Below are 25,767 nucleotides of genomic sequence, written 5' to 3'. Positions count from 1 at the left end.
ATTTATTTAATCAAAGTAACGTGCAGAAGTTAAAAACAGAAGCTACACAATTGGCTGTAACAGGCACATGTTCTCTCCCTTCCAAATAAAACCATCCTTGACACCATATAAAAAAAAAGCATTGTAAGACTTCCACAGGAAGATATTTTTACACAAATTTGCCAGGTTTTACCACTGATCACAAGAACCAGCTGCAAGTGTGAAACGCCCATTTTCTTTATTCTCTGTAAGAGCCTACCAAAGCTACAACATGAACTACCACCGGCACTATGCTGCAGAACGTGTGGAGATTCCCTGGAAGAACACGAGGGATTTGAACAAGGCCTTAAGGAAAGTCAGGCTATAGGGTCAGCGTGTGTAAGGGGCACCTCCAGAAGGCCCGATGTCAGCCGGAGGGTTGTCCCGTAGGACTACAGGCCACATTTGTGCATTAAAACACACATTCTGCACTGGAATCTGACGATTCTTCTAGGACCTTGAAGACACCCATTTTTTCTTTTTTCATTTTTTCAGAGGTCTTCATTTGATCTAGGGTTAAAACAAAACAAAGATCAACAACAACAGGCAAAGTGTCTGCAACCTTACGACTATGGACGTAAAAGTTGTATGTATTTTTGTCTGGATTTGGAAAGCAAGTTGACAAAATCATTTTGTTCCTTCATCAAGTTTCTTAGTAAGAGTTTGTGCTTGAAAATATTTTTGTCTACTTTAAAAAAAAAAATCCAACACCTCTGGCTAAAACCTGAATGTGGATGAGCAGGTTTACAATCTGCCTGAACTGGTCTCGTTTTCCTGAGAAGAAAACAGAATGCAGTGAACCTATTTAGTGAAGTTTCTAGCAGAAACACGAAAAGTTACAGCTCTGCTAAGCAACATTCTTTTCAAAAGTTAGAAGACCTACATCTTGTTTTCCTAGCCCTTGCAATCAGTGTTGCCCTGCCAGTGAATATAAAGCTAATGAAAAAGTAATGTCTGTATATCAAATTTCATACTTATGGCTTACAGGGGTGGGACGGACAGGGCATTTCAGTTGCTAAAGCATTAACTGCAGACAGCTATAGCAAATATTCAGTACATAATGCCAGACTAATATCTGAGTATAAACATTTTTAGACCATTTTAATATACTAATTTTGCTTAGTATAGCCAAGGAAAAAAACCTAAGCAAACCTTATAAAATACGATGCCCACTAACAACACAAAATAAAGGGCACCTTCTCCAGCTCAAAAGGAGAAATCAGATTGTTTCACAGCCTGAACTTGTAAAGATAGACACAGACCATATCATCAGTGCAGCAAGAATAATTTTCAGTATTAGCAGTCAGTTCACCAAAATAAGCAGTTTCATAACACAATTTCTTTAGATAATCTAGGAAAAAAAATAAGTATAGCAACAATTGTCCTAAGGCAAAGTTACTTTACTCAAACTATACATATCACACTTATTTACGGCTACCTATCATTTTTACCTCCAAATTCTGCAACGACTGATATTTTTCTGTATCTACGCTTTGAGGCTTATCTCTGCTAAAGATGCTGAAGCATACTTAAATCTACTGTTTAGATGAATTTGACCAGAATTTTTTCCTTTCTCAGAAGAGTTAAGGGGTTTTTATATTTTGGCCTGATCAAGCACTAGAATTTTCAGACAACCTCAACATTTTTTTTTATTTTTTTTTTTTTAAATATTTGATCCACTGACAAGCCATGGTAACTCTGAAAGCTCAGTTTTTCTCCCCCAAAAATGTTAGGTTGTATGTTGAATTATGATACTATCAAAACAGGTTTTTAAACAAGTTTGCCAAAATACATCTTTTGAGAATAATTTCTCTTTTGATCAATTACAGCAATGTACAGGGAAAGGTGCTTTGCAGAACACCTCCCAGTCTATGCTGTACATTCACAGTATGTTCAGGGCACACTGTGCATGAATGTGGGTTTCTGGAATACTTCTGTTTAAGTTCTGTTATTTCTTCTTCAGAAAATCCTATTGGAAACATCAGCAAACAGCCCTTCTTTGGATGCACAACACAGCTGTAGGGAAGTGAAGCTATGGCAGCTTTCTACATATAAAGACTTACAAAATACAAATTTATTGTTGAACAGAAAAAAAAAAGCTGAAAACTCCGGCTTACCAATCAGATCACTCCTATCCAAGAGTAACTCTAGATCTTTGTTGCTGATTACTTTTTCTTTAGATCCTTTAACCTCCCTGTTGAGGAAGAAATAATCTCACTTCAAATAGAGACAGAAGCATGTTACAGTTGCACAGAGGCCAGTTTTCCCACACAGCAGAATCCCCAGGACATTCTTTCCCCTATGAAGGCTCACATACCACTTCGTAAGACAAGAGAACTACTGACAGCTGCTTGCAAGCTGCAAGTTACAAACTCGTGGTCCAAGAAAAACATAAAATCTGCATACCTCTCATAGTCTCTGGATTTCAGTAATTCTATTAATTCCTGGGGGTCCAGGCAGCTCTTTGCCTGTGCTAGACCAGATTTGCCACCTTTGAACTGATCTGTAGAAAGAAGAAATTTTAAGAAAGTGCACAGAAACAAATTCTGTAAATTGTTAAATCAATGCTGGACGCACGTATCGAACAAATTACTCTTGCACATCAAAACTAATGCTATGTTTTATTGTTTTAGCCCTCAGGCAAACACACCGTATGCTAACAGCCTAACTGACGGAAAGAGTCAGAGGCACATGAAGAGTTTACATGCAGGCCTTCCACCGTCTAGCTGCCGTATGCAGGAGAACTGATTGAAACACCAATTCAACATGCACACACGCACACACAGAGCAGAAAAGCCATTAGTTCTACTTACAGTAAAAAGATTGTAAATAAAGTTAGATGGTGGATGCTGAAGTTTGTTCCCTTTGTATTGTGAGCTGGTTGAAACAAAGTAAGCAGTATTAACCACAAGGTAGGAAATACATGAAAGATGTGTGGTTTGCAGAGCACAGCCCTCAGTTTAACGGGCTAGACAGACACGACAAAATAACACACCTGACACAGGCTGGTTTCTTGAAGAGACCACACTAAAGTCTATCTACACAGAAATCTGGATGTCAGCCCAAATACATTAAAAAAATTATATAAGATTTTTACTTAACCAAAGCTGAGCACAGATGAAGTCAAACTCGGCCTTGCACACTTGAAGGAAATGCCTAAGGCTTACTGTTCTGAGCCAAGTTTTCTCAGTTTCTATCAGCATGTATACGCATTTTATTACTGAGCCTTCATTGATCCCTTTCACCATGCTCACTGCTGTCCTCACCTATATCTTGGTTTCAGAAATCCTCCCCACACCTTTTCCCATCTCCCTCCAAGGATGGACTGCTTCTCTGCAAAGTGCAAATGAGACTCAAGTTCCAGAGGTGTTTGAGCTATAGGATTAGAGAATCTCCCCTATTAACATCTCTCGCTGTGACACACAGGATCCGGGTCCTGTGACGCATGCTTAGTGACAGTCTCACCATTTCAGCTTTCAGGGTTTCACAAACTATATGGCATTGAATTAGTGCTGTGCAGGTCTTGGGTTGTGTGACAAAGACAAAAGTACAGAAGACCATAAAGCACTTCACGCTTTGAACAGTTTATGTCCATCACTTCCTCTTAGTCTGACATCTACTAGTTTAGGTAAAATCATGCTGGTTCTCACACAGTTTCCAAGGAAACTGTGCTCAATAAAATGGAAGCACAAGACAGAACGAGTAACCTGGTGCCGAGCCCAAAAAAGCATTCTGTTTTGCAACAAATTCCAGTTCTTAAGCTCCAGTACTTGTACTGTACACACTCGACGTGGTTAGACACCACTGAAAGGCCCGACTTAAGTTAGCTTTGTAGTATCCCTCCCTTCCTCATTCACTCCTGCAACGTTCCAACACTTCTTTAGATATTCAAAATTACAGGATCCATTACATCAGCTTTACATTTACACAGTGGATCCAAAGCTTCCATTCAACTTTTTGCAGAACTGAAGGCATGACCCAATTTGACACTTCGCTTCCTTCCAGCAAAACCAGTCCCCGGTTCCCACTGCTACTACAGTATATGGCAGTCATCTACCATTACAGCCCATCCTGTTTTATGCGCTCATCTTGCCACTTTGGTCTGAACTTCAGGCTGAACCATAATCAGATCACTAAACCCCAAATTCTTCTTACTTAACTTGGTCATTAACATGTCTACAAAGAGTCAAACAGCAATCCTGGCAGTCACACCAAGACAGCAGTAGCAAACAGATTACAAAGAAAAAGGCTGAAGTTAGAGGAAGCGTCTAACAAAGAATAGCGAACATCATCCAAAACCAGAGGCAAACCACAGCTCAGGCCTGACAAAGCAGTGCCCTGTGCTGTATAGACAGTTACAGCTGTGGCCTTTCTGCCCCTTTATGCCCTCATGAAAGTGCTTTTTTTCCCCCTCAATATACTATTGCAAGTTCTTCACCTCCTTTAACATAAGGCTAATAATTATTGTCAGAAGTCCATACCAAGTTACAGGAACTGTATTTTTCAAGTGAGCTTAGTGTTTGGGAAATGCTAGAGGGAGCTACTGTCCAAATGCCACAAACAGAATACACTAGGAAAGAAAAGCAGGATTCCTACAGGACCCAAACAAGAAAAATTTACCCCCAAAAGAGACACTTCAACCCAATCACCTTCTAAAGACCTATCAGTATGACCAGCTATATAATCAAGAACACAGTAAGAATCACCTTTGTTCTTCACATAAAATCATACAATGCTTCGGGTTGGAAGGGACCTTTAGAAGCCATCTACCCCCAATCTGCAGTGAGCAGGGACATCTTTAACCGGATCAGTTTGCTCAGAGCCCCGTCCAACCTGGCCTTGAACGCTTCCAGTGGCGAGGCCTCCGCTACCTCTCTGAGCAACCTGCTCCAGGGTTTCACCACCCTCATGGTAAAAAATTTCTTCCTTATATCCAGTTTAAACCTACTCTCTCTTAGTTTAAAATCATTACTCCTTGTCCTGTCACAACAGGCCTTGCTAAAAAGCCTGTCCCCCTCTTTCCTGTAGGCTCCCCTTTAAGTACTGAAAGGCCACAATAAGGTCTCCTCGCAGCCGTCTTCTCCAGGCTGAACCACCCCAACTCTCTCAGCCTGTCCTCATAGGAGAGGTGCTCCAGCACTCGGATTATTTTTGTGAACCTTAGTCATTGATTTCCTTAGATTTCTAGGAAGGCAAGGAGAAATTTCACACCTTCCTTAGTACCATGTATTGAGGGCAAGCATCCAAGCGTAAAACATTACAGTTTTAGGAGCCACTCACTGGCTCATTGACTTGTCTCCCTATGACACTGACCTACAGAGCCAGCTCTTTCTTTGCAAGACAAAGAGTCCGCTTCTGGGCATGTCTCTGACTTCAGAGAGCGACTGTCTGGAGCCCGAGCGGAGCGGTACTGTTCAAAGAGAAACTTCAAACGAGCTCACTGTGCTTGAAATATATACACTGTACCCCAACACCTAAAAAACTCCAACACAAACAACAAACTCTAAACAGAAAGAGCGCCTAACCATTAGCGACTTGGTAAGCAGGACCCTTCCACTAGCAGGGACCTGGTGTTGTTACTCAATGACCAGCCCTAACTCCAGCGCTTTTAACGCAGGAGATGAGTTACGGATCGCTGCACCGGTCTGCTGGGAGCGGGAGGAAGCGGGAGCTCCCCGGGAGGGTGCCACACGCCCCGGGCACAGAGCAGGAAGGCAGGGGAACGTGGAGATCCCTGTTCCACTTGGTGTCTCCAAATTGGCGCTGAGCGCTTCACAGATGCTGTGCAAGGTTCATGCATCAGCTGAACAAAGCCAAAACTTCTAATGGAATCCACGTATCCACGGAGTAAATCTAAATGTTAGCTATTTCGAGTTTGTGTCAGACAGGAGTTTGGACCTGGCTAACCCTTTTCCCAACTGTAGGCTGCAAAATCCAGCAATTGTTGGAGAACAAGTTTCTCTTACTGGGACCAAAAAGCAGCTAAAGCCACAGTTCATAAAGTCTACAAAATCCTGATCTAACTCTTGCTGAAAGCTTGCAAAGTTCAAATGCCTAGGGGTGAATATTCTTATGTCTAAGAATGCGTTTTGAAAAGTAATATATAGCCCACTTGTTGGGAGGATGAAGCTTTTTGTGTTTAAGAAAAAATACTAAGCAGTCATAACACAAAGCAGTAAGAGTTTTCTCTTATGATTTAAAGAAGCAATACATGCTTACAGGAAGTCCTAAGAGAAAGATACTAACTTTTGTGGATTATCAGCTTCTCCAGCTTCCTCTTGGCGGCAGCTCTCTCCACTATCTTCTGGTCAATAGTATTTGCCGTCACAAGACGATAAACCACCACGGGCTTTGTCTGGCCAATTCTGTGACACCTGTCTTGGGCCTGCAAGTCCGACTGGGGGTTCTGAGCAGAGAAAGAAACAAGTTAGCTACACCATTAACCTTTTGTAAGAGGTGTACCACAGACAGCATCTTCAACAGCAAGCTCCGAGAGTCAGAACAGAAGCAATAAGCAGGGCAGCCGTGGTATAACAGAACTCTACATCTCTTTACTCTTCAACTCGTCCACGACAAGCTCTACTGCTGTAGCTGCAGAGCCAGAGCAACCAGCCCGCTCAGACTGCTTCTGCACTACGTGCTGCAGTTTTCAACAGATGGACATGTTTTGTATCACAAATTCAGCTGAGGGCGTTAGTTGTAGGTTTGTGGGGGTTTTTGCTGAGTATAAGAAAAGATATTAAAAAAAGTTTTCAGCCATTTCTGAAGGTGCTTTAGCCCTCCTGAAGCTGAATAGTCATGCAACCAGCAGAGCTGTCTATTAAAATAAAGTGAAGATGCAGAGGTCCTCAGTCATCTCCTCCATACCTCTCTTCTTCCCAGCCTCCAGCCTCACAGGAGCAGCAGAATCCTAGCTAGCTAAAACACACATGGCAAGTCACAGGAGGAACATCTAAGGGGCTGGTACTAATATGGCAGCTGTTGGAAACAGGGAACCTGGAGAAGGTTCGGCTACATTTGAACTTAAATAATAAGTCGAAAGCAGGAAACATATATTCAACAGTAACAGAAAAAACCCTCCTGCTTTTGGTGCCACTCAGGGGCTAACAGGCTAGTTGTGGAAACCATTTCTAACCTTGTATTCAATCAGCTAGGACTTTTCAAATGAGGCTGCATATTTCATATATAACATGCTTGCACACACTACTTACTATTACTTTCACATAACCCCTCATTAAAGGTACAGAAATGGTCTATACCATAATGGGTTAGCAAGTGATTATCAAAAGCAGCAACAGAGAAAGCATTTTATGACACGTATCACTAGTTAACAGTCTGTCAACATACCCAGTCACTATCGTATATGATAACTGTGTCTGCTGCGGTTAAGTTAATGCCCAAGCCTCCAGCTCTTGTGCTCACTAAGAACAGGAAGACTTCAGGGTCAGTATTAAATCGATGCATCTGGAAGAGAATTCATCCATTAAAAAACAGATGGATCAAACAACGTAGCTAGCGATTTGAGACACCTGTGTTTAAGAAGATGAACACGGATAAAATACAGCAAACACTGTCAGAGGCAAAACTGAGGCTTTACGAAACATTGCATGCATCTGGGACAGGACAAGACCAAGACGTGAAGCAACTGTATTTTCTTATCTGATGATTACAGTCAATGCGTTGTCTAAGACACAGAGTGGAGATGACTGTCATGAGGTACGGTCCAAATCACACTGACCTCCACATAACCTACCACACAGTGACGAGCAAGGTAAGCACATTGCAAGGTAGCAGAGCCTGAACACATATCTAGTTCTTGACAGAAGCAACAATCTAAAATGATGCCAACTTGACTGTACCTTCCAGCCACCCTGTATCTTTCCTCCTCTTACTTCAAAACTAAGAGTAACTTCCTGGCCTCCCGCTCAGCATCTAGCCTACTTTCACAGCAATATGTTTCCCAGTGTCAGCACAGCTCCTACCAGGTCTGCAACACCAGTCAAAACCTAGTCTATGTAGTCTGACCACCCACACGCTGGCAGGCAGCTCAAAGTGTGTAGTAACTTTCAGGACTTCAGCAACAGCAGAGAAACAGAAACCATCACCCTACTGCCAGGTGGAAGCAGCTACCTAAGCTCTCCAAAGGCCCCATATCCTCTGGGCTCTCCTGAACATCAGCATCTGCAGCAGATCGTGGAGCTGGAAAGGGCCTTGCTGCACCAAGACTGGTGATCTGAAAGATTTCTCTCCTCCCGTACCCACACCACACTGTGGTAGGCACACAATCAACTCCTAAAAATCCCCACAAGCCAGCAGGACAAAGTTTTACCAGCTTAATAAAAGTCACTGTAACTTGATGACGTGTTGCTAGTTAGCCTTTCCTCTTTAAGAACCAGCTCTAACAGTAGCAACATAAAGCATTTAGGGACCTGGTTTTCCTCAGCAACACTGTAGCACAGAAAAAAGTGGGGCAAAGGGAAGCACAATTTGAGCTAGATCGGCTGTCATCTGCCACTTTTTCTGTATCTTCATAAACACTCATGCATACTTTGCAGACCAGATGGCAATTGCAGAGTATCCCCCAGGTACATCCTGTGTACTTCTTCCTCCATACATGCATTGCGTTTTCACATCCCTGCAAACCATCAGCAAGGTGGTTTTCCAGAACCACCCTGCATGCCTGCTCTTCATGCTAAATACATGCCTCAGTAGTAAGGCATGCTGTGGTTATCCGAAACCACTACAAGCATGCAAGAGCAAAGGACTGCACTGTAACAAATCCTCATGCAATTTCGGAGTGAAGTTACAGGTGTCCCACTAGGTACAAACACTCATTTCCTGGAAATCTACTTTACTTGGGGTTAGACTTGCTCCCAGAGATGCTGGCATCACATCCCAGATGCCAGGAAACAGTAAGTGCAGGGGATTAGCATCTGCCCTAATCTAGACAGATTACACACTTCACATTTGGGCAACAGAGTCCGTGAGCACCCATTATTCTAGGCATACACCGAGATATTGGTTAGTAACACTTCATCGCTTCAGTACTTCTGAGCTGCAGATTTGATATTAGAGCAGTAGCAAGTGTTCAACATAGATGTCTTTTTCCTGCTAAAGGCTAAATGCTGTGTGAAATCACATTCGTGTGGCACAGGAACAAGCAGGATTTGCCAACAGGCTCAAGTGACAGGTACTCATACTTACATTTTCTTCTCTCTCCGAGTAGGACATAGAGCCATCCAATCGACTAAATCTGAACTCTCTCAGATAGCAGTAATCCATCAAAATGTCAAGCATCATAGTCATTTGCGAGAACAACAAGACCTACAAAACCAGCAAGATTCCTTACTACTGTTTTTTGGTCATAAGGAGACAACTATGGCCCCCCTCCCCAAATCATTAGCTCTACCTTATGTCCTCGCTTTTTCAGTTCTGGAAGCATTCGGTCCAAGAGTAGAAACTTGCCTGAATTCTTTACTAGATCTTCATCAACCTTGGAACGGGGCAGAGGGGATCATATATTAGGAGGGAAAGATACCAAAGGCTTCCCTGACTCAGAAACACCAACAAAAGCTGCCTGAAAGCTGCTAACAGAAACAAGCTTGTATGATCTTTTTAACTAAAAGCCGTATGATTGGAAGGAACGCTAATTTCAGTGAACTAGATTGAATCAGTTAAATCACGATGAAACTAAATCAAACCCCACCACTTCAGATGTCGAAATAATTTTTAATAAAACAATTAGTTTTCATCCCATTTCTGGAAGGAAAAATCCCGATTTTAATTTTTTCCACCTGGAAAGTGTTGTTCTTGCTTCCCCAGCTTGTAATAATTGCACAAGGCTTCCACCTACTGGAATACAAGGAAGTGGTGCTCAACAAGTTACTACTCATCAGCCAAGGGACAAAGGTTCACAGAACAGGTTTTCACCCTGCTACTTGAGATCCCTCTTGTGCTCACGAGAGTTTGTTAGATCCAATTCCTGCTAAGGGCTAAGAGCAGAGACACAGAAGATTCTCAGGTCTGAGCCATACAGCAGCTGCCTCAGTAATTTCCAATCCATTTTCCTGAGCAGGTACTAGCTCCTGTAAGCGATGTCAACTCTCAGTCTGCATTTTCTACACATCAACTAATTCCCCGTCACAACCCAGACTGGGCTATCTGCTTTTTATGCACTTTAAACTGATAAACAGTGTACTCCCGAGGCGCAGCTGAATCTGTTATCACTCGTTGAACAAGAAGCACGCCTACACATGCCCACAAGCTTACGCTTAGAATGTGCAAGCAACTTCCAGTTGTTCAAGATTCTTTCAGTTCAAATTACTTCACACTTTCCTATACAGCCACTGCTTTATGCAGATTAAACTACCAGCTGGCCTTTGTGATGTAATTCGGATTTTTTCCCTTCCAAGGAAGAGAAAGGATGCTGTATTCTCTGAGCAGATGACTGCTGTACTTGGTTCAGCCCTTCAACACTTCACACTCATAAGTTACCACTGCGCCTCCAGCAGCATGTACAACTTATGTCATGAACAGTTCACCAAGGTCAGCATTTTTTAGTTTGAAAATTAACCTTTGCGAGGAGAACTTGAGGCAGATCCTAAAACACCCTGAGTCAATGGAACCCAGCCACTGTTCGAATTCAGTAACTTTGCGCCCAGCAGACATGCGCTGCCATAACGAAGAACACTACAGCATCACTACGCAAAGGCTGAACAGGCACTGAGGCTGAACTGCAGGAAGCTTCACGGAAGGATTGAGCACACTCCTGGAATTCAGTGGGGAGGTGCATGCCCAATACATCAACATGGTCATTCTGTACTGCCGTCATCGCACAGTCTATGGCTTTTTAATGCCTGGAATAATTTTTCTCACAACGCTTTTATACATACCTTGAATTGTTGTGTAGCAGGGTCCAATGGATATTCAATAAGGTAGGGGTGATTACAACATTTCCTCAGTAACATTATAATATTCTGCAGTTTAAGGTTCACCTCTGAATCCATGGGCATGCTCACTTCTACCACTGGCCTGGAAAAGATGTATCATCTTATTAGTACAGAAAGTGTCACCTTATTATGCTACAAATACTGAAGAGAAGGCAAAAAAAACAAAACAGAACAAAAATCAAGCAATGATTATTTCAACCCTGAAGATTAACCTGGTTTTCCTTACACCCGAGGGACTTCCAACCAATTTAGAGCCACAAGCAGACCTTGCCAAACCCAGGAATGAAACTGATTGCTCAGCTCCCTCAGTCTTGAGCCTCAGCTCTGATCTTAATCACCAGAAAGCGACCAGGACCTGTCACCGAAACAGCAACAACTGTGCTGGCCATTCAGGTTCCAGGCCTCAGCCTAAGCCTACGTACTTTACAGAATTTAGCATGGAAACTACTCCTCCCTTTCCTCCAGTCTTAGCCCAAACTTTGCTTCAAGTACTCCTGAGTAATTCCACAAAAACCTAGGAGTTAACCGTAGTTAGCACACCAGCACTGTTCCTTGTCCTGTCTTTGAGCCAGCGAAAGATATACCTGTGAACGTAATCAGACACCGGAGACAAAAGGTTTACCTGAACCTTGCAAAGCCTAGCAATAAGCCAAGCTCTTCAGCCCTTCCTTCTCATTGCCAGCTGTAGCCAGGACCTAAGCTATTACAATGAAATTTCAACTATCAAATAACTAAACTTACACAGTTCTTCCCTGGCTGGCACCCAACACCATCTTAGAACCTGAGGTTTTGGTGAAACCACAGTTCTTCATGAGAAAAATGTTTTAACGGCCCAAAGGAATTACGTTTTACACCAGGACATTTTAGCTCTTTATGGATTATCAATAGCACTACCATCACAGGACCTACCTAATATGTGACTAATAAAAACAGGGACTCAGGAAGCAATTTTATTGCTAGATCCTGCAAAGGCCACAGGTCTAGGTGTAAAGTCTCGTAGTTAATTAACTCTAGTGAGTCAGTGAGTGGTGGTACAACCTAATCCTTGCTATCATGGCCCAGGGAACATTAGGTACAAGGAAAGACATAAAGCTACAAAGATAGTGAATTACAAAATGTCATTCTTCTTGCTTAGTTTGAATAAGCAAAACTCTGGAAGCAAATTAAGAGGGAGATACTCGGTATTAAAACAAAAAAAAATTAATCTTTTAGGGCAGGCACCTCTCTTTTTCTACTTCCTCTTGCATTTTGCTGATCAATTTTTCCAAGTCGTCAGGTGAACCATTATGTTCTTCACAATAATCGACCACTTTTCGACTACGGCGTTTTGGTCGGCCTGTAGGACTCAACTCAACTACTTCTTCCTGTGGGAAATAACGTTGCCATCAACAGCAGATAGGTCTCTGAAGCTATGCTGACCGAAGAAATCTCAGTACCAAAGAGGCTGCAGTGATACGCATCATGCGATACTTAGTAAAACTTACAGCTGCTAAGTAGAAAACACAGCCCAAATTTTAAAATTCCATAACCGTAGATTTTGAAAGCTTCTACTTGATTTCTAAAAGCTGCATTAGCACCTTACTGATTTTACAGCAGAAACTGCCATCTCTGTGAAAACTGTCTCCCATTTCCCCCAAGCTACAAGTAATCAGGAACATATTTACACTCATATTGTATCAGTTCTGTGCCCAGAGGCCAAAAACAGTAACTGCCATCGAAATAGATAACAAAAGGATCAGACTACAAATTCTAGCAAAAAGTGGGTTTAGTTACAACGGTAATGAAGCAATACCGATGTGGTTTTGCCTACAAACCATTAATAGCAAGGACATTTCTAACATCCGTATCAGTAGATACCTCATTATTTCCAAGCAGTTTCCTAATGGTGCGATTTACAATGGCAGTATAGAAAGTTTCTTGCTTCTTTGCCAGCGGTGCATACACCACAACTTCTCGTTTAGGAGGAACTTCAAGCGCAACATCAGATTTCAGTCTTCTCAGTAAGAAAGGTGTCAGAATCTGAAACGTTGAACAGATGCGTTACACTTACTCAAAGCTCTCAACATGGCTAGTTTACAACAAAAGAAAAAGCACCAAACCAAAACCAACACCACACAAATGGCTCTACTGATATAATGCTATTTTGACAATTTAAAGCAAGGGAGTTAATTTGCAGAGTTCTGTATTTCATATTTTAATATGGATGCCTACTCCAACACACACATGTTGGTAATGCATGTGTTCAAACAAGACATCCATGGACGTCAGAAAAATTCTGAAGTGTTTCATAATGGTGCAGCAGTAACTACTTTACAGACCTTTCAAATAATTTTCATTAACCCGAAGCAATTTTATTATGAAGCAGTTAATTTTGATTGTTATATTTCTTAAATAAAGTTATTCTGGGAAAGCCCCAAACTTCCAACTGAAATAAACAATAAACTGTCATCACCAATTCTATCTAGAAGGTAAGTTTTGTAAGCATTTACTTCCACCACCCCCCTTAGAAAAAGTTTAGAGTGTTAGTTTGGTTTTGAAAACAGGCACATTATACAACTAGTTTGTCAAAAGGTATTCTGTTCAACACCTAAAAGGTACACAAATTCCCTCAAAGCTATCTTTTAACAAACTAAAAATACCAGTTAAATCTTTTGGCAAACAGAAGCAAGCAACTGATATTAAGTTTGACTAAACCCAATTCAGTTCCAAGAATAAAAATGAGTCACTATCAAAGAGGTATATTGTTCCTTTCAGCATTTATAAGTGCTGTAATGACTGAAAAAAAAAACCCACAACACCCAACCCCGACAAGTCTCAGGAAGTTCAGAAGTGCCACAATAAAAGCCTCAGGCTCAGACTTCAGCTTAACAAGCAGTATTTTGACACGCTTCATAATAATGGTCAATGTCAGAAATACACCATGAAAAAAACAACACAAAGAATAAGTGAAAACCTGATGCAGCATATGCAAGACGTTTTGCTCCCTTTCTTTAGCGATAATATCTTCAGCAGTTTCTGTAATGCTGGTAATATCAAACCAGGATTCAAAGCTATAAAAACAAAGCAAAAAAATGAATAGCTTACTTCATAGCCATTATTCTTCATTATTTAAGTATACTATTCTTCTCTTATCCTGCGATTAAAAAAAAACAAAGCACTAACATCCATCACGAAGAGAGGGTAAACAGGAGGTATTTCTGAAATATACCTGTCAATTCAGCTGCTTGAGGTTTTAAGTGATCGGTAAAAACACTTGTATTAGTTGCAATATTCACTATGATCTATAGTCGATATCTTTTTCCAAAATTAAGTCTCCAGACTGTTTTGGCAACATTCTTCCACCTGACCCGCTAAGATCCTTCTCCCACGGACCTCAGAGAATCTCAGACAGCACCACAGACAAACACCTCTTCCCCCAAACGCTCATGTCTTAGCTCAGAGTTGAGCTTCCGCTACGCACAGAGCTGACTACTTCCTTACTTTGTGAAACAAGTGTTAAGGCAAGACACATTTTAAGGCCTCCACGTAATCACATCAAATTACAACCATACCATAGAACAGCTCTTCGCATGCTGATGCAAGTTTAATTATTGAAGAGTCACAATAATACTCAAACAGAACAAAGGGGAACAGTTTTCACCATCAGATGGTAACCTACCTTTTCAAATCATCAAACACATCTGGCAACAGGAAGTTAAGCAATGACCAAAGCTCTGCCAAGTTGTTTTGCAGGGGAGTACCCGTCAACAGCAGTTTATTGTCCGCATTAAATCGTTTCAGTTCTCTGATAAGGCGGCAGTTCATATTTTTAATCCTGTGACCTTCATCGACTATCAGGTATTTCCAGAAGCAGTGCTACAAAAAGACAGGGTATTTCAGTACACCTTAGCTTTACTCCATGTGCCAGGCGAGATCAGCAGCACTAACATCACTGCCTGATCTTGCCCGTTACAAAGATGCTATACACTGCTGTTTCTCACTGTGCCAGACTAGAAGGGCTGAGTCCAAACTTTAACGCCATACATCTGCTTCACGGTGACTGCATTTAGAAAGTTTGGGTGATGTAAATGCTGCAGTATGACAATTGTTGTACAGGCAGCACACGGGGTCTTTTTTTTTTTTTTTTTTACTATATTGCTGTTAGTGATGAGGCATTCCCCCCGTCCTAGAGCTTTCAAGAGAACTTGGATACCTGCAGGGCATTTCTGTCTCGCATCGCTATTTCAAAGGAAGTAATGACCACAGGATGGATTTGCAGTGATCCGTGTCGCCCGTGAATTTTACGAACCAGTTTACGACGTTCCTGCTGAGCTCCGTGATAGAGCATTAGTGGAACCTGAAAAAGACATGTTTAGAAGCCAGGTGAACTGAGCTCATTTAAACCTAAACAGACAATAGTAGAGATAATTAGATAATTACAAGAAGGCTGTAAATACATAGCAAGTCATGGCACAGTGTGTAGTAACCATGTAAACAACTACAAATAAACTGATGTTCTACATACAGACAGTTTCACAGCAAAGAATTAGAACTAATTAATCTGTTCTTTTAAACCTAAGGAAGAAAAATCGTTTCTTTTACCTCTGGAGTAAATCTCTTGAATTCAGACATCCAATTTGGAAGAGTAGACAAAGGACCACACACTAAGAAGGGACCAGGGACTCCTCGCTCCACCATCAGTGCTATTGTTGCAATACACTGGATCGTCTTCCCCAGCCCCATTTCATCGGCTAAAATGCCATTTATACCATTTTCCCAAAGCATCTGCATACACAGAAAAAGAAACGTAAATACAAAATAACCAACACACCTTAAGAATAGACATCTTTAGGAAAGTAACATCTGTAGGAACTCTCCACTAGGCACATTTTATTAGACAAGGAAGATTTCTCCATGATGAAAATACATACAAGCATCCTGTAAACCCCAGACATTCATACGTAGATGTGCTTCGAATCAATTAAGTGCCTGACTAGGAGGCAAAAACCAGAACAGCATCAAATGAAAGGATGTAAACTTGTGTTATACCAAAAAGCACTTTAACTGCAAGTACAGCTTACGCTACCCAAATATTTACTCATCCCAGCTCCAAAGAATTCTCTTAGCTCCCCACTATAAAAGATGAAGTTATTGTGCTGAGGTTTTACTTTTATCTGTTCGAGTAGCTTCTGTAGGCACAGCTTCTTCACCATAGGCAAAAGGTGCAATTCCCGAACAACACAGCCAGCTGCTCCAGCAAAAGGTCTTTGTGCAGACACTGCCTATTCTGACCAGTGACAGAGCAACCTCTCACAAAGCACCAGGAAGACAGGCACAGAAGTGTTCTTTGGCTGCTCTACCCACTATTTATAAGGATTCATGAAGAAGGTTATTGTAAGTGAGGGCCCAAGGCAGCCGTTTTCTCCCCTCCCACAACAGGCCTGTCTTCCCTATGCACTTCCCACTGACAGCACAGAGTGAGGGAGTTTAGTGGAAGTCACTTGGGACATCAGTCTAAGCCTGCTAAAACAAGATATATATGCTTGTGGGGAAGGAAAAAAAGAAAGAAATAAAACTAAGGGAAATATGAGAACGGTAGCAGAATGAAAATTAGTTCTGTTTGGCTCCAATACTCAAAAAGCAAAGTAATTTGGCTTTCAAGCAAAACCAGGTAGAAGTTACAATTTTTATGGCAAGTTTCTTTAGTTTTTGATTTCAAAGACTAAAGACAAAACGTTTTTAAAACACTGTGTTAATATTACTAGTTAGGCTCTAAGATGCAGAGAATGGAAAACTCATCTGTGTCAGGCCTGTGTGGTAGTGGGTCTTTAAACACCTATGGGCTAGGTATTCCAGCCCTTGAGAGAAAAATAGTAACTGACCCTTAGTAGCCTACACAGTCCTTCTGCTTTCACAAAGTATTTGTAAGGAGAGGCTGAAAAGACAGTTGAGCCGAACAAGAAAATAGACAGATGAAGGGAAGATGGAGAAGACCAACCAGAAAGCCTAAAGAAACACTCAAACACAAATATCCTCCCCACACGGAAACCTTTCACCTGCTGCTTGACAACTTTTTCATAACACCAGATTCTTGTACCATGAGAAATCAAAGAATTCACTCTCTCTTCTTCACCTCCCCTGTACTAACTATGATCACAGACTTCTACTGTCTCTTTCCTTCCATTTCTCCATTTCCAACCAGCAACAGATTCAATTTCACCAACGATCGCTCCGTACCCTTAGCCACTCCATGCCTTCCACTTGGTACCACCTCATTACACCTCCAGTAAAAATCTTTGGCTGCTGAAAAGGCACTGGTTGTCCGTTAAATTTCCGTACTGGATCAAGGAACTGCTTGGCACTGTGCCGCACAGCTTGACACAACCTATCCTTAATGACACTATTTGAGTCTCCATTTTTCTGCAGGTCTTCTGGACGCAGGTTGTCAGAAGAGTTTTCATCCTGTACAGGGAAGTTCAAGGAAGATGAGACAAGCAGAATGCACATCAAAGTCCAGCTAATACATACTTTTCCCCAGTTTACACCAGTCTTAATGGGCAGTGAAGTGCGCCAGCCCCCGACACAAAGACTTACTTTGAGTAACTGTCAACTCAAGAGTAGAATTTGTCTCTAGGATTAATATTACTACATCGGTAGATGTCAATATGCAAAATTTCAATGCCTTACATGCATTCTTTACTCCTTTAAAACTGAAGTGCAGTGACAGTTACTGACACAATTTGGCTTATAATTTTCTATCCATAAAAGCAGACTTAGAACCCTCCTCACAGTGGCTGGCATTTAGTGCAGTTATTTCCATCTGTAAGCAGATTCTAGAGAACGCTGGACAGAAATTCATACTGTGCATGCAGCTTTTGAACTACAGCGGAAGAGACCACACCTGTTATCTCCACGTTTGAATGCTTAAAAATGACTGTCTTAAAGCCATACATCAACACAAATATTTCCTGGTAAATTCCTATTCCCTTTATTTTTTAAATTACAGGTATTCTATAAAGTATAAAGATGTTCAACTTCAGTGTTAAAAAAAAATTAGAAATGTTCACCTTGGACTTCTGAAAATAAGTATTTAAGTAGATTCATTTGCACCACTTTTTTAAACTTCTAATTCAGGACTTCAATATCTAGCAGACAGATGTTTATTTACCGGAAAAATCCTCCCTCCCTTCAGGCTCAACACAATTAAACTGCAATAACATGTGCCAACATACCTGATTTTCCACTTTACTTTTTTTTGCCACCGACAGTATTTCCTGGAAAAAAAGAAAAACTATGCTTACACGCTGTTCAACCTTGAAGGCTACTACAACTTGTATTTCACAAGTTCTTTTCATTGAAGAATCTGGACATACTTTAAAAAGCTTTCCATACAACATGATTAATCATACAAGTGACTCTAAACAAGGCCACACACCACAGAACGCATTCCAACTACCAAGGGTAACTGAAAATCCAACTGGTGATGTAGTCTCTTCACAGCCTGCCCGCCCGAAGACTTTAAAAATAAAAAAAAAAACCTGCTTGTTACATATGTTACAGACAGACTGCTGCTGGTTGATGTAATCTCTGATGGCAACATATGAGAGTGTATTGCTCTAAAATACAGATGTCCCACAGCAAATGCCTCACCAGCTAAAATCCGTCCCACAAAATTCCAGATAAGCCTATCTGCAGTTATGGCCTACCTCTTTGGACATAATTTCTGAGATGTTGTACGTCCCATCTTCTCTCCCTCTCTTCTTTTTTGTCCCTGTAAGATAATATCTGAGTTTATATGACACACCAAACATTAAAGAAATTAAAACCCCAGTACTGACAAAAGTCAAAGTCTAATACATTACCTGATTTCTCCTCTTTGCCTTCAACTGGATTTTGACCCTAGAAAACAGACATAGGAAGAAGTTCCTCATCTTATGCATCGCTAACTATCATCACACATATAACAAGATGTAATCGGCCTCAAACCATTGCCTTTGAAGGCTTCTTGAAACACTTTTACTCCTAAGCAGTTTTTAAAAATACAGCAAAAAAAAGTTTCTACTTATTTTTTTTATTACTTAGCATCTTGGCTGAATAAACAACTACTGCTACAATAAAAAAACTCCTCAAGACAAATTCAAACTATTTTCTTTAGTATAAATTAGTCAGAAACATCTCCTTAAGATGACGGTCACGGTATACAATTTTTAAGCACTTTTAAACAGTCTTATTAGGGGTAAAATAAATACAGTATACTAGATAGTTTCTGCAAGACAAATACTGGCTAATCTAACTTCTTTAGTTTACCTACCCTGATCAAAAGCGACATCATAATTTGTCAGACTTCTATTCACAAAGTTAAAATTGCTAGTTAATCTTACCTTGGCAGATTTTAACATCATCTCTCTCTTTCTTTCCAACTTCTCTTTCCTTCTCTGCTCCTAAAAAAAAACCAACCAAAACAGAACCACAACACACATTTCTCATCTTTCAATAGCACCCACAAGAGAACTATCCATTACAGAGGTGATAACAGGCACAGATTACATTGCTAATGGAGAGTTCTGTGTACTCGACAGACTTTGGTTTTGTATCTCACTAAACGCCTCTATTCTGACACAGCTTAAAACGATAAAGCAAAACGAAAGTGCAGCTGCTCTGAACTGCTTGTCAGGGAATCCCTTAAACACTTAAATACAGTAATTGAGAAAGACTCAAACAAAAAAAAGTTCCCATTTGCAAACTCCTTAAGATGACATCTATTGCAGTAAGTTTTCCGCCTGCAGCTACCCTTTAACCCCTACACATTACGGCCTGTGCTCACAGCGGAACAGAAAGCAATGTAAGTAGCCTACAATGCCCATAAGCAAGAAGTGCGTTCATGTCTTGCAGAATTTAAGCTTTTCGTTCCATCTACTATTTCTACTTGCTGAAAGCAAAAGAACCATGTAAAAAGACATAAGAGACCCTGGTATTCATCAGATGGAGCAAGACTCAGTACTGAACCACGCATTCATTCTATCAATGCAGTTAGCCATGAATTCGAGCTGAAAGTTCAACTAGGAAAGTATTTCAGAAAGGTGGTTCCTGCAATCTGTCGGTGCCACTTTTCTGAGGACATCGTTGCCCTGAATCTTTTCCAAAGATTCTCCCTCTCTCTCAAGCATGAACTCTTACAAGCTTCTCCATAAGGGCACAGTTACGAAAGTCAAGATCAAGCTAGATATGAACTCAGCAGCCCATGGATTAAAAAAAAAAAAAAAAAAAACAAACACCACACAAAAAACCCAAAAAAAACAACAAAAAACACACCACATCGTTTTATGGAAGCTCTTGTTTGGGAACAGCATGGCCTCAAGATGACTGTAATTTACCAATTTCTTTGAGGGAGGCCTACATTATCATCCTGAAAGCATGCCTCGCCCTCAGCCTTCAGTAATTAACACAAATAGGCTGCACAACTTCCTACTTCTCAATTCTTTGCATCTTCTATCCTCTCTCCAAGCTTTCCAGCTCAAAATAAGAAATAAAGTTTATTTTCGCTTCCTAGCACTCAGGCCAGCAGAAGAATTGTAAAGATATCAGTGTCACCTTTACAGTGCAATTTTAAATTATAAGTCCTTCTCCTTCCAGTCTGATTTATGTATTAATTTGTAGAAAAAAATTCTGAATATTATGTAAAGCACCACTTCACTCCTGGTCACTAGTTCCAGTAGATTTTCATGTTATTGCAATCGTAACAGCATTTTTACTTCAGTTCAAACTGCTGGATGGTAAAAAAAAAAAAAAAAAAAAAAAAAAATGGCAGCCCATCTTAAGAATCCCGACTGCAGATAAGAATACACTTACCTCCAGTTGCTGCTGTTCCATTTTGGTCAGCAAGAATTTGGAATAGATGTTGCTTTTTTCAAGCAAATGTTGAAGCCTTTTATAGCGCATTTCACTTGACTCCCTGTCCCAAGAAGTGCGAGCCTGGCCAACACAAAGAGATGCCAAATATTTACAGATGCTTCAGAGTTAATGCTTTCAACGTAACAAAGGATTTTTCTACAACATAACTACAATCGCCACACACACACACACACAACTTCCACAACCCATTATACACCTATGATTCACGACTGAAGGGGCTCACACATACCTACAAAGTGCTGTAAGATGAAAGCAACTGAGGGCTGCATCCACTTGCGTATGCAAACAGAGCTCTGCAACACACATGCTTCCACTGCAGTAGCACAAGCCTTTCAGGGGCTCAAAGGCACCTCAACTCCAATTTACAGATTTAGAGCAAAATAAAATTTTTTATTTGTTGCCTGCAAAATTGGGAGGGGAAAAAAAAACCACCTTACCTGGCACACTTTCCCAAGTATTAGTCCATGAGCCATTTGCACAAAGGTAGGGTTTTTTGACTACGAACAAGCTAGTCGGGCAGCTACAAAACCGTCACACCTAATTCACAAAGGTCACTTCTGAATGAGAAAACAGTAACTTATGCTTGCTCTGCTTACAAAATCCACACGTGCTTTTCAAAGTAACTTCCACTGAATCAGTCAAGGCTGTGCATCTAGAAGTTCATAAATTACTCCTTAAAACTCAGATCAAGACTCCCCCCAAAAGTAAAAACGCATTCAACCCTCTGCATTCATCCAACATTGCCTGTCAGATTGAGACATCAGGCAGTGAAAAGGAATAAATTAGCATCTCCAAGAGAAACCCCAGAAAGATAAGGTACAGAGCTTTACAAGATGCTTATCTAGGCCACTGCCTTCAGAAGGAACACCGGGGGAAGGGCACGCTCAGACAGAAAGGCGAGGGAATCTTCTGAAACTAAACAGGCAGGGGAAAGGACATCAGGTGAACCACGGGGCAAACTGTGGGCCACACGAAAAGTGGAGCATGCTTCTCTCCCCCAGAAATCACACCTTTATTTTCGACAAACAGTACTCATTCTCCTCGGGTAGCTATCACCGTATCTTTACGAGAGGAAGATCTATCTCGACAAGTTCTTTGGGAGAAGAGATTGCCTTCTCGTGATTCTTCACACAATTTTGATTTGCTTCTGCTCTCCCCAATCCAGGTTTTTTCCTTCAGCTGCAAAGTACCCAAGCTCAGAAAGATCAACCCTTGACGACAACGCCAAGAGAGAATATAATTAAAACTAAATGACTTCATTCCGCAAACTGCTATTGCTCACTTTTTATTGGAGCGAACATAGCATCCCTCCATTTATTGGTCAGTCTGAAGGACTGATCCCCCGACCAACTGCAAAAAATTCAAAGGGAAAAAAAAAAGAACACTCAAAGATGGACAGCACTGAACTCTCATGATTTCTCCACTTTGTCCTTAAGACTCCATCTTTAAGCTCCTAAGTGGGTTTTTTTACCCCTTTTTGACTGAAAAGGTCAAAAATTTGTCACTTTTTCATCACTCTACGTTCTCCTATATTTGCATAGTGGTATTTTGCCATCGGCCCACAGAAAAGTGACTCTTTTATCAAGCTGCTCTACCAATCACCTGCTACAGGGTTCGCTGCAGCAACAAGCATAAAAACCCCAGAAGCTTCAAGAACATCAACTGCCCAAAAGATGCCAGTAAGCCTGGGTTTAACGACAGAGCAACTTCCCTTGGTCTGACCGGCCCCAGATGGGATGGAGAAAGCATCACAGTGGCACACATGGCTATGCAGCGATATCCTCGCTAGAGGAAAGCTCTGTGGATTCTCAAACAATGGAGAGAACACAAAAAAACCCTGCTCTATCACATTATAGCATTGTTACAGAAGTGGTTGGTTGTGAAAGAAATTCAATTCCAAGCCCTTTTCTCAATACTTCCTGTGCAATGAGATAACTCGCTCTACAGGGGTTTCCTCCTTACCCTCCAAAAGCACTGCCTCCAAATTTTTAGTTCCAAGTCTGACCAAGGAATACCTAACAAGAAGTTCAGACAGGCTCTATCATGACTTACTGGTTACAAGAAAGAAAATTTTAAGACTTCTGGGAGAATAAAGTATTATTTTCTAACTACAGTATCACAAAACGCTGCAGCCTAAAAGCATACCTTTATAAACCATAACTTTTCTTAGTGAAAAGACAGAGTAACTAAAATTAGTTCCAGGCCTTACAAATTGTATTTTTCATGCTCTTAGAATCATGCTTCAATTTTTAAGATGCCAGTCTCCTGCGGGCCGAATACAAAGCTACATACTTAACAAAAAAGGGGAAAATGAGAGCACTCCGAAACACAGAGCTATTTCTTGAGAGTCTTGAGTAATAGCTTTAGTTATTTAGAACACAATTCCCAAAAAAGCATTTAAGAGAAAAGTTCTTTCAAGCTTATATTCTCTCATGCCTGAAATACCTTACACAGCATTCAGATACCTTGATGATGTGTACCACCACAGGTCTAGAAGCATCACGTTTTCACATTCTCTCTCCAAAACAGATTGCTTAATTTCAACATTTGAAAACATTCACAGCGAGAGAGAAACGAAACGTAGTAGTGATTACATCGTTTGCATCAGGGATGTACCATTTCCCTGAACCAGCCTACACTTCCTGCAACAGAAGCAAACAGCAGCAGGCAAGCCGAGCCTCAGCACCCAGGATGACCAAACGCATGCTTCACCGGGCAGCAAGGCCACCTCCAGCAGCTCCTGCTCCCCTCAACTCGGGGTGCCTGCACAGCTGCATGCAGGGCAGAGCAGGGGAGGAGCCCAGGAGAGCGACCAGCCTAAACCCAGTCCTTTCTGGCCAGGTTTTTCAAGCTAGGCTACCTCCTCGACGCAGTTCTGTTGCAGATTTCAAACACTGCTGCAAAGAGAGCAAGCGGCCAGGGCCAGCAGCTGCCAAACTGTATCTGCTACCAGGAGAAACGCGTTAAACGGGCTTACTTCTGGAAAGGTTAAATAGTATTTATAGAAGACTCCTGAGGAGATCTAATCAGGGGCGTTTGCCTGGTGGGTTTTGTAAATAAGGAGCAAAAAGAGGAAAAGAAGTGTTCTATACGCATACAGAAAACACAAACAAGAAAGTCTCGCCTTTAACATTTCAGACAGAAATTCAGAACAATGTGAACTTACTACCCCTTCTGAAACCAGCTCACTTTAAAGGTATGATATACTACATTTCTAGGCTTGGAATGACAGAAGTAAAGAGCTATAATCTTCTCGCTGCAAACTTAACCGCGCACAAAATTCAGTAAGCTTCTTGCTGACTGCGAGAGTGCACTGCCAGACACCAGTAATTAAAAAAAAGCCTCCCGCGTGTGACGAAAGGTGCCCGCGAATCCCTCGCGGGCCCGGAACTCCCCCAGCCTCGCCCGTTTGTTTGTTTTGAAACCCAAGGAGCCGCACGACGGCCGGCCCCGGCCCGCCCGCCGCTGAGTCGGCTAACGGCGCTCGGCCCCCCGCTCGCGGGGCTCTCCCCCCCCAGCCGCCCCTCACCTTCTCCAGCATCTGCCGCTCCTTCTCCAGCCCGGCCGCCTCCAGCTGCTCCTCCTCCTTCAGCATGGCCGGCGTGATCACCTCCGCCTGCTCCCCCATCTCCGCGCCCAGCGGCTCTGCAACGAGCGCACCGTTACACAGGGGCCCCCCTCACCGACCCCGGGCCCTCCCTGCTACCCTCCGGCCCCCCTCACGGACCCCGGGCCGCCCTCAGGCCCCCGGGCACCTCTCACGGACCCCGGGCCGTCCCCGCTACCCTCAGGCCGCCCTCACGATCCCTGGGCCCCCCTCACTGGCCCCCCTCACCGGCTGCCGGGCCCTCCCCGCTACCCTTAGGCCGCCCTCACGGCCCTGGGCCCCCCTCACGACCCCCACGCCTCCCTCACCGGCTGCCGGGCTCTCCCCGCTACCCTCAGGCCCCCCGGCCCCCCGGCTCCCCTCACGGACCTCGGGCCCTCCCCGCCGCCCCGAGCCCACCGCCCAAGGACCCCTGGCCCTCCTCACGGCCCCCAAGCCCCCCTCACGGGCCCTCCCCACCGCCCCCAGGCCCCCCTCACCGCCCGCCGGGCCCCCCTCACGGCCCCCGGGTCCACATCACGGCCCCGGGCCCCTCCTCACCGCCGCTGCTCGCCGTGTTCTGGGCCGGCATGGCCGCGCGCCGCGGAGCCGTTGCGGGGGGGGGGGGGCGGACGGGGGTGAACACGACGCGAGGCGGTTGGGCACGCGCAGCCCACCGGCGCCCCGCCGAACTCCCGCGCTCGCGCGCCCCGCCGCCTCGCGAGACCCAAAAACCGCGCGCTGCGCCCGAGGCGCGCGAGAGGAGGAGGAGCCGGCAGCGCTCTCGCGAGGCCGATGGCCCCGCCCCCGACCGGGCCCCGCCGGGCGCCATCTTGACTCCTGGCCGGGTCCCGCCGGGCGCCATCTTGACTCCTGGCACGGCCCCGCCCGCCGCGCCGCCGTCACCACGGGCAGCGCCTCTGGCCTGGCCCCGCTGCCCGGCGCCGACGCGGTCTCTCAGGCCTCGCCGTGAGGCGTGGGGGCTCCGGGGTAACCCGTGGCGTTTCGGGTGACCCCTGGCCGCCGTGAAACTGCCGGGGCCCGATCGTCCCGGGTCCCTGTGCTGGGGGAGGTGGGGCTGCGGCCTGGGGGGCCGTTAGCTCCGTTGCTGCGAGGCCCAAACGGGGACAGAGGCCGGAGGAAGGCCGAATGCCCGAGCGGGACCTGGGGGGGCTGTTACCTCCATCACTGCGAGGCCCGAATGGGGACAGAGACCGGAGGAAGGCCGAACGCCCGAGTGGGAGCTGAGCTTCCCCGCCCGGGGTAACCCTCTGCCCCAGACGTGGTCTGCGGTGAAGGAAATACTGCCCATGTTCAGAGCAC

The 25,767-nt window shown here is 43.3% G+C and overlaps 1 protein-coding gene across 2 annotated transcripts; it reads right to left on the bottom strand.

Annotated features, from left to right (window-relative positions):
- On the bottom strand, positions 1 to 25,160 carry HELLS (helicase, lymphoid specific). 2 transcript variants are annotated; one of them, XM_075422786.1, is made up of 22 exons: positions 25,006 to 25,160; positions 24,388 to 24,503; positions 20,796 to 20,918; positions 19,328 to 19,387; positions 18,809 to 18,845; positions 18,653 to 18,717; positions 18,179 to 18,220; positions 17,184 to 17,408; positions 15,549 to 15,731; positions 15,160 to 15,303; positions 14,626 to 14,822; positions 13,921 to 14,017; positions 12,825 to 12,986; positions 12,189 to 12,331; positions 10,911 to 11,049; positions 9,428 to 9,511; positions 9,223 to 9,342; positions 7,366 to 7,482; positions 6,265 to 6,424; positions 2,425 to 2,521; positions 2,136 to 2,212; positions 1 to 528 (listed from the first exon to the last, which is right to left on the bottom strand). In XM_075422786.1, the coding sequence occupies exons 1-22, from the start codon at positions 25,034 to 25,036 to the stop codon at positions 431 to 433; spliced, it is 2,517 nt and encodes an 838-aa protein (XP_075278901.1). In that variant the 5' UTR covers positions 25,037 to 25,160; the 3' UTR covers positions 1 to 430. The 2 variants fall into 2 exon arrangements, with proteins under 2 accessions (XP_075278901.1, XP_075278902.1); XM_075422787.1 differs by lacking the exon at positions 1 to 528 and adding an exon at positions 2,832 to 2,895 and having other exon boundaries at positions 2,132 to 2,212.
- Positions 25,161 to 25,767: the final 607 nt, after the last annotated feature.

The sequence above is a fragment of the Opisthocomus hoazin genome, chromosome 6 (genome assembly GCF_030867145.1).
Source record: "Opisthocomus hoazin isolate bOpiHoa1 chromosome 6, bOpiHoa1.hap1, whole genome shotgun sequence".
Classification (NCBI taxonomy): Eukaryota; Metazoa; Chordata; class Aves; order Opisthocomiformes; family Opisthocomidae; genus Opisthocomus; species Opisthocomus hoazin.
The sequence above is the reverse complement of the archived record's forward strand: the minus strand, read 5'-3'. Positions and strand labels throughout refer to the sequence as shown.

Excerpts from the sequence above, each read along its gene's own strand:
- HELLS (XM_075422786.1), bottom strand. The coding sequence starts at position 25,036 with ATGCCGGCCCAGAACACGGCGAGCAGCGGCG. Across the intron at positions 12,332-12,824 it reads AACTGCTTGGAAATAATGAG|GAAGAAGTAGTTGAGTTGAG; the intron begins GTATCTACTGAT and ends TATTTCCCACAG. Across the intron at positions 2,213-2,424 it reads AAATCCAGAGACTATGAGAG|GGAGGTTAAAGGATCTAAAG; the intron begins GTATGCAGATTT and ends CTTCCTCAACAG.